The 8,905-nt window shown below is 39.1% G+C and overlaps 1 protein-coding gene across 1 annotated transcript; it reads right to left on the bottom strand.

Moving 5' to 3' along the window:
• Positions 1-1,131: 1,131 nt before the first annotated feature.
• On the bottom strand, positions 1,132-7,936 carry NDUFAF4 (NADH dehydrogenase (ubiquinone) complex I, assembly factor 4). Its single transcript, XM_011955167.1, has 3 exons — positions 7,708-7,936; positions 6,776-6,879; positions 1,132-1,506 (listed from the first exon to the last, which is right to left on the bottom strand). Exons 1-3 carry the CDS (start codon positions 7,841-7,843, stop codon positions 1,219-1,221), a joined length of 528 nt encoding a protein of 175 aa, XP_011810557.1. The 5' UTR covers positions 7,844-7,936; the 3' UTR covers positions 1,132-1,218.
• Between the last annotated feature and the right edge of the window lie 969 nt (positions 7,937-8,905).

The raw sequence follows: 8,905 nt of genomic DNA, 5'->3' as shown, positions 1-8,905 counted from the left end.
AAATTCTGAGACTGGTTAGGTCATAAACTACAGAACCTTAGGTCATATATTCTCCCCAGGCACTTGTTTCTCCACTGCAAAAAATAATTCCCATTTGCTTGGTCCTTTGTAGTCCTTTATTATTTATCTTCATGATAACCCTTACATTTAAGGTAGCATTATGTTCATTTTATAGAAGAAATTCAACCTCAAAGAGGATACAGTCTCCCAAAGATCCCACAAGTAGTAATATATTAAGCAGAGCTAAACTCACACACTCTCACTCAAGATCCTAGTACTGGTACATGCTATGCTAATAAGTTTGCTAAAATGGATGAAGCAGCAATTTCTAAGGTCCCTTCCAATGATCCTGTTCTCTGCTTCTACTTGCTATTTTTTTCTCTTCTCTCAACTAGCATTAACATCCAAAACTGTATGTAATCACCAAATTTCATTTACCATGGTTTTTTGATTTAATTATTCTTTAATTTTTTCTCTATTTCCACATTAAATCCAGAGAAATGTTACTTTTTTGAAAGTTTCTACTGCTGCCTGCCTCTCTGAAGGCCATGGGACTTACCTATTTGTCAAAGCAGAAATTCCCAACATTTTGTAAACACCCCTAATTACTTTTTATAGCTGTAAATACAATTATTCCATACTTAAAATCAATTGAAAATAAAGTAAATCCTCAATACTTCTTATTCCCTGTAGTGGTAATTTTAATTAGATTCTATTGATTTGTTTTCTCCTGTGTGCCTTTATTTGGGAAATACTGTTAGTCTACCTTGCTATCGAGTCTCTTTCCCTAACAAGAAAATGGCAGTCTTAAGGGTCAGGAAAGCTTTTACTTTCACTATCACATATGAAGAATGAACTAAACACCTAACTTGGAAAGTAAAACTCAATTGAGGGATTCAGGACATTTCCCAAGGGGTAATATGACCAATTTAAAAGCTGGTATATGTGCCTAAAATAACAAATTAACTCTTTCACCATAATAAAGGCACAGATGTACTGATTAGTCATGTTGACATGCACATATGAAATATGCCTAAACCAAATTAAAACAAAATACATTCTATGGCAATCTTGAAAAGTCAGCGAGCTCAATAAATATTAAGAATATGCCCTCATGATGAGAGCATTAAATATTTGGTAATTAACGTAATTTAATATGCAAAAAAAGAGAAAATATACAGGATGAGGAGTACACATAGGAAATTTTTGTGATTTTCTTCATTTTGATTGTATTGCTTTCTTGTCTTCAGGAGGGAAGATTCTGACTTCAAAAGTAACAAAATACTTAAGAAGAGAATTCACATCTTTCTGTTCTAACTGGTATTCTTGCACTATTTTCTCAGCAGTCCAGGTTTCTGGATAAAGTTTATGATTATTGAGAAGTGTCAATGCTTCTACAACAGAAATTTTGCCTTTGGGAATGCTCTTCATATTTATCATATCAAACTGATGGTCTTTCGGCAATCTGAACTCCTTTGGCTCTTGACATGTTTCAGCAGCTTTTACCTAGTATCAAAAAAAAAAAAAAGGTTTTAAGATGAGAGAAAAGATCTGACATCTACTTTCATACTTCTCAAATCTATACTATTCCTCTTCAAATAACAACTGATATGGTTTGGATCTGTGTCCCCACCCAAATCTCAGGTCACCAAATTGTAATCCCCAATGTTGGACGTAGGGCATGGTAGGAAGTGACTAGATCATGGGAGCAGATTTCCCCCTGTGGTGCTGTTCTTGCAATAGAGTTCTCACCACATGTGGTTGTTTAAAAGTCTGGCACCTCCCCCACACCTCACCTCTTCTTGCTCTGGCAATATAAGCCATGCCTGCTTCCCCTTCCACCATGATTATAAGTTTCCTGAGGCCTCCCCAGAAGCAGAAGCTGCTATCCTTCCTGTATGGCCTGCAGAATCGTGAGCCAATTAAACCTCTTTTCTTTATAAACTACCCAGTCTCATGCATTTCTTAATAGCAGTGCAAGAATGGACTAACACAAATTCTATACACGATTTTCCAAACTTCATTTTCTTATTATAATGAGCCATAGTTTAATAGTACTTTTGCCACACTGCCTTTTCATAACTATAGCTCTATCGTTATTAAGAAATGTAGGTAGCTCTAGAAAATAATAACCAAATGTATACCATCCACTCACCACATTATTTCATGTGTTTTAAAAGAACAATGAAAATAATTGATTAAAAACTGCACCTGTTTTAAAAGGGCAGGATTCTGATGCCACCCTAACAGCTGGCTTGATAACATCTATTCTGTTTCCTAGCTTTGTTGTATTTCATACTCAGCGCTCCCAAACACCTTGAATGAATTCAAATATTGCTAGTGATCTTGTCTCCCCTGAGAAAATAAACTAACGCCTCCAATACACTCCAGCATAAATAAAACAACCTATGCACACCCATACTTCCATCTAGCCGTCCCATCCCAGCTTAATTCTGGCGTGTGTGCTCTGCATTTCATTCTCATTTCCTAGCTATGCCTAACATTCTTTCTTTTCTTTTCCTTTTTTTACTGCACCGTGCCTACTGCTGCTTTTTGGCCAAATATATAAATGCTATAGTTACTACCTTTTTTAACATGCCCACCAAACCCAAAGCCAACACCTCTTTTATGACCAGTTTCCTTCTCTTCAGGTAATGTTTAAAAGAAATAATGCTTGCTATCTCTAATGACTGCCTAGTTGCTTAATTCAGAGGACACATTTTCGACCTCATTTGGACTCACTACAGTATCTCACTACATCTGACACTGCTGACCACTCCAATGTACCTATAACTATCTTCCCGCCTTGGTTTCTATGCCACCCCCTCAGTTTTTCATCAGTTTTTCCAGTGGGTCCTTCGGGTTTTTTTCATGGACCCTTTTCCTTTTGCTTACCCTTAAATGTCAGTGTGTGACATTTAAGAGTGCCCAGGCCTTCTTTTCACTCTACACATTCCTCCAAAGTAATCCCACACACTCCTCTAACTTCCATTACTGCCTACAAGTTAATTACTTCCAAAGTTGTGATGATAAACCAAGACCTTTTCTTGATTTCCCAACCGAAATGCTTACAGGTATCTCCACTTAAATGACTGACATGCTCCTCAAATTCAATATTATCTGAAACTAAACCTATCACCAGTTCTACTCCCATATCCTCAATCTCAATGACCAACACTACCCATCTCTCATGCCCAAAATGAGATTATACCTTCACCTCCCTCTCCCTCACTCATTACACCAATCAATGACCAAATCCTGTTGATACTGCATCATATGTCTCTCTCAAACTCACTCACTTCTCCCCCATACTGCTAAAACACCCTAGTCCAAGTCAATGTCTCTTGCAGAAATGACTGCAAATACCTCCTATCTGGTCTCTTCTAATTAGATAAAATGCACTTTGTGCCCCCACCAGGCTACTTTCAAATCTAACATCACTTTTTGACCATTAACTCTTTAATAACTTCCCATTGTCTTCAGAATAAAACAAAACTCCTTAGCAAGAAAAATAAGGGCCTTTATGATCTGACCCCATCACTCTCTATCCCAACTCACTTATCCCAAATTCACACTGCACATTTTCCCATAACTGCAGTGAATTCTAACCATTCTTCAAAGGCATCACACACTCTTTTATCTTTATATTGCAAACTAGGCCTGAAACACTCTTCTCAATTTCTTCACTTTCCAAATCTCAAAGTTTCTCTCATTTTCATATTCCCAGGTAAGGAAGATCTTCCTTCTACTCCAAGCACGTCTGTATTCAGATTTCCTTTCTAATTAATAGTAAATATTAAAATTAATAATTATTTGACACAAAAAAATCTAAGAAGATTCAAAAACCTCTTGACTGGAAAAAAAAAAAAAACCCTTAGGAAACTAAAAATAGAAGAAAATGTCCCAAATGTGATATAAGTATTTTTTAATAGAAAACAAGTATCATTCTATTATAATTAATGCTGAAACATTTGAGACATCCTATGGAAGGAAGGAACAGGTGAGAATGACTACTTTCACTGGCATGTTAATATATACAACACAATAAAAAAATTAAGTATAAATACTAGAAAGAGAAGTTTTTAATTTTACATAGATATAAGAATATATTTAGAAAAGAGAATCAACTGAAAACCTAACAGAAATAATAACCTAGCAATGTGAGTAGTTACACTATAAAAACCACTCACTTCCTGATATATAGTAGTCCCAGGCTTTATCTACAGTTATCTGGAGTCAACCACAGACCAAAAATATTAAATGAAGAACCCCAGAAGCAAACAATCCATAAGGTTCAAACTGCAAACCACTCTGACCAGCATAATGAATTCTTATGCTATCCATTCCATTCTGTCTAGGAGGTTAATCCTCCCTTTGTACAGTGTATCCACGCTGTATAGGCTACCTGCCTGTTAAGTCACTTAGTAGCCATTCTGGTTATCAGACTGTGTGGCATCACTGTGCTTGTGTGCAAGTAACCCTTACCTTACCAAGAATAGCCCCAAAGCACAAGAGCAGTGGTGCTGGCAACTCAGTTATGCCAAAGAGAAGCCATTATAAAGGGCTTCCTTCAAGTGAGAAAGTAAAAGTCATTGACTTAATGAGGAAAAAAAATCATATGGTGAGAGTGCTAACATGGATAATAAAAATGAATCTTCTAACCCTGAAATTGTTGCAACTGTTCCATTTTATTAGTTGTTAATTAAACTTTATCATAGTATAGATTTATAGGAAAAAGCAGTATATATAGGGTTCGGTACCACCCTCAGTTTCAGGCTCTACTGAGGGTCTTGGAACCTACCTGCTGATAAGGGAAGACTACTGTATTAGCAATAAACAGTTTAAATTTAAAGTGAAAAAAGCTCTCATCACAGTAACAACATTCCCTTTACCCCTCAAAGACTTTTAATAAAGAACATGACAATTTCACCTGGAAAAATATTAATGTGTTTTCGAAAAGAGACAAGAAACTTTTTAAAACAATGAGAGAAGACTATAAGACATATCAACATACATTATAAAGCTCAATTAAAACTATGGTTCTAGTGTAAAAATAGAAAAATAAGTAAAACTGATGAGTCCATAAATAGACCCATATGTGTATCTAGAGATGCATTTTAAGTAAGCGGAGAAAGGTCTGGGCTATTCAACAAATTATATTTAGACAACTAGCCATCTGTTTGAAAAGAGGTTCAACTCATCTATTCCACACATCAAAAACCACATTTAATGCCAGATAAAGATTTTAATATAAAATGTAGTTATAAAACTACAGGAAGAAAACACGGAAGAGTTTATATGATGGTAGAGTGGGCCCAGTATTCCTTTATCACAAAAGACAAAAAGACTGAAATATTTGACAGCATTTTGAATAAATATGTTAAAAAGTGAGACAACAAATAAATAATTTGCCATATGAAAGGCCCAGTATCAACGACGTCTAGAGGCACCATGAACTGCCCGAAGGAAAAAAAGGAACAAAGAACATAAACAAAAGGCAATTCCAGTTTTCATTATCACTGTCCCTAAGGAATCTATTTAGACTTTTCCTAATGTCCCCATGAAATATTAATATCACTATATACATATCTCTTTATGCATTCATTATGTGTATAACTGAGTCTTCTACATACAAAGCATTAACTTTTTTTTTGCTCCCAAGAGTGAATTTGCAGATGCATAATTAAGTAACACAAGAGAAAGAAAACTTGGGGAGTATTATTCAACACCTATTTTAAAATAACATAAAGAACACAGACATTAACCCTATACCTTTTTAATGTGAGCATTTGGTGATAACTGAACCCTACAATTACTATGCACAGCAATTTACAAATCGTATTATTTCTCCTCTGTAGTGAAAATTATACTAATAATTCTATCTGTGCAAATATCCAGAGACAGAGAGACAGTATTAGAATATTTTAGAGTGAAAAAAAAAATCTGGAAGTTGTTGGCACTTTGTCCTTTAAACTTTTACCCCTAACTAGAATCTTCCTGCCCCCAAAAACTTATCTGGTTAACTCCAATTGATCCCTCAGGCCTGAGCATTTAACTTTCTCAGAAACCATCCGTGATCCTCCAATTTCAAAGAGGTCCCTCCAATATACTCAACAGTGCCCGTACTTTTCCCATAATTACGGTCACATTGTTGCTCATCTGTTCAATGTCTGTGTCCTTCACAACATCATAAGCCCTGTGAGAGCAAGGACTAGTTTTGTTCATCACTATATACAAAGCACTTGTGCCCAGGACTTAACATAATACAGTATATGGATTGACACATAGGTTCCCATTCCCAGTGTATTCTTTGATCCTTCTCCTAATTTTAAATATCCTATCTGAATACATCCTTAAAAAAACAAACAGAACACCCCACAAAACCCAACTACACTACTGAAGGAGTCTCTGAGATTAGAACATACCTCAATCCACAGAAGAATGAGAAAAAAATATTAAAGCTCTGCTTTTGTCACACACATGACAACCACTGGAAGTAATGCCTTACAAATTCTGAAATACTATGAATAATTCACACAGTTGCTCTGTATCAATACTTTCACAAGTTATTTTAGAATTCTGGTAAATATCCAATGAACCAAGGCCTAAGTGTCTTGCTGTCTCAGACCACTGTGCTTAAATTTTGCCAAGGCGCATAGACCGATCACAACACATACTTGCAGAGTACTCTTTTTACGACTTGCCACACTTAATCATTTTCCTGAAGCCCCAAAATAAGTAAATTGTGTATTCACTTAATTAAACACACATTTACCTGCAAGGAAGACACAGGATCTTTAGAATCAACATACACATCTTTTAGAAATGACAGCAGCTTGTCATCTTTACGAGCAATCTCTCCCTTAATTTCTGGATAGTCTAAGGAAAGGAAAAAAAGTCACAATATTAAAATCAAGGAAAATTTCCTGTAATATCCTAAACGCTTAACACAAACCCTTTCTTTTTTTTCTTTTCTTTTTTGAGACGGAGTCTCGCTCTGTCGTCCAGGCTGGAGTGCAGTCGCGTGATCTCGGCTCCCTGCAACCTCCGCCTCCTGGCTTCGAGTGATTCTCCCACCTCAGCCTCCCGACTAGCTGAGATTACAGGCGCGCGCCATTACGCCCAGTTAATTTTTGTATTTTTTGCAGACACGGGGTTTTGCCATGTTGGCCAGGCTGGTCTCGAACTCCTGACCTCAGGTGATTTGCCCGCCTCGGCCTCCCAAGGTACTGGGATTACAGGCTTGAGCCACCGCGCCCGGCCTAACCACTTTAATTTTTTTAAAAAATAAACACAATCATTTGGACTGTTCGGAAAATACTTTAAATGGACATCAAAATTTCAGGTCAGGCTCGGCGTCCATTGTCCAGTGAAGACCCCTAGAGAAAGCTCTGTGACCCTCTCGGATTTTGACGCCCTGTGTCAAGTCCGTCACAGGAGCGGGCGAGGGCTGGGTTAGCGGGGGCACAGGCTGCTGCCTCTGGGACTCGGAAGTAGGCGGGGCGGCCGACCTCACCGCGGGCGCGGAGGACAGTCTCAATGTCACCGGCCTAGCGGCTCCCCGTTCCAGCGCTCAGCCAACACGAGCGGCTGCAGCCGAGCAGACTGAAGCCGGTCCCCTGGCCTCCGGGCCCACACTAGGCACAGGCTGTGGGCAGCCCAGGGAGTCCGCGCCCCCGCGCCCCGAAACGCCCTCGCACCACTCACGACTAATCTGCTCTTGCAGGAGGTTGCTGGTAGAGGGGTGCCTGGGAGCGAGAGAGGGCTTCATCTTGCTGATTTCCCTTTCCGCTCGGTTCTCTAGGTTGAAATTTTTGATACCGCGAATCACCAGGGCCCCCATCTCCTCATAGCATTATGTCCGCAGGTTCAGGCCGCACGTGGGAACACCGGCTCAGGAAACCTCCGGAACGGCCGGAGCATGCGCACATGTGAGGGGAAGCCCGGCCGCGGGCGCTTAAATGCGTGCCTGTCGCCCACTAGCGGTCGGGAGGCCACACACCGCTTCTCTGCCCAGGGAATTTAAAAGGGAGCCCCTCCCTTCGGAGCGAGTGACGGTTCCCACTGGGGGCCGCTTCCGGCGGGAGGCGGCAGGACTTAAGTCCCCAGACACACGGTTGCTGTCAACCCTGGAACTTCGAGGGAGTCACCCAGGAAGCTCTGCAAAGTTCCGTGCCGGGCCCTACCCCAGACTTTCTGATTTAATTCTTGTGGAGTGAGGCCCAGCATTGGATAAGACTTCCCACGTGATTCCAAAGTGTCAGTGAAGAGTTGAAAATCAAAGTCGTAAGGAAATTGACCTTGAAGTGGTTTCACAGGGCAATGCCACCAAAGAGCTAGCCGATAAAAATGGAACTTATTGCACCAGGGTCAAACTGGGCTCTCAAGTTGCCCTTTCCTGCTTTTTAAAAAGGAAAATAATGAAAGGATGTTCATTGTCGATGAATATTTGTTCTCAGCTGCTCTAATTTAAATGCCTCTTATTTTCCTGTCCCCCACCTGATGCATTTTCAAGCCACTATGTTCTCTTTTTCCATTATTTGTTACATCCCGTTCTCATTTGACCAAATGGTGTCGATTTTAGTTATACTTTCCCTTATCGTATTTTCGCTACTGATTTACTTCTCCAGTCTACTAAATGCTGAGTCATTTCGTCTCCTGTTTCTCTTCTCTCTTCTTCATTCTTTTTAAGCCTCTGTGTAATTTAATGAAAGGAACAGCCAATAAGAGATCAGAAAACAAAAAAACAAAAAAACAAAAAAAAAACGAGTGTTACATTTACCTTCTCTCTGTCTCTCTGCATTTCCTGAATAGGTTACTGTAGTGCTGCTTTTATTTAAGACCCTTTAGAAATATTGTTATTAATCTATAATCAACCCACCAGGAAGGAAGTAGTAGGATTTCC

The sequence above is a fragment of the Colobus angolensis genome, unplaced genomic scaffold, assembly GCF_000951035.1.
Source record: "Colobus angolensis palliatus isolate OR3802 unplaced genomic scaffold, Cang.pa_1.0 Scaffold398, whole genome shotgun sequence".
Lineage (NCBI taxonomy): Eukaryota > Metazoa > Chordata > Mammalia > Primates > Cercopithecidae > Colobus > Colobus angolensis.
Note: the sequence above shows the minus strand (reverse complement) of the source record. Positions and strands in the feature narration are given on the sequence as shown.

Bases quoted from the DNA above. Each gene is read 5' to 3' on its own strand.
- NDUFAF4 (XM_011955167.1), bottom strand. From the start codon at position 7,843: ATGGGGGCCCTGGTGATTCGCGGTATCAAAAATTTCAACCTAGAGAAC. The intron at 6,880-7,707 runs GTGAGTGGTGCG...TCCTTTCCTTAG, and splicing joins CCTGCAAGAGCAGATTAGTC to ACTATCCAGAAATTAAGGGA. The intron at 1,507-6,775 runs GTAAATGTGTGT...TTTTGATACTAG, and splicing joins ATCCTGTGTCTTCCTTGCAG to GTAAAAGCTGCTGAAACATG.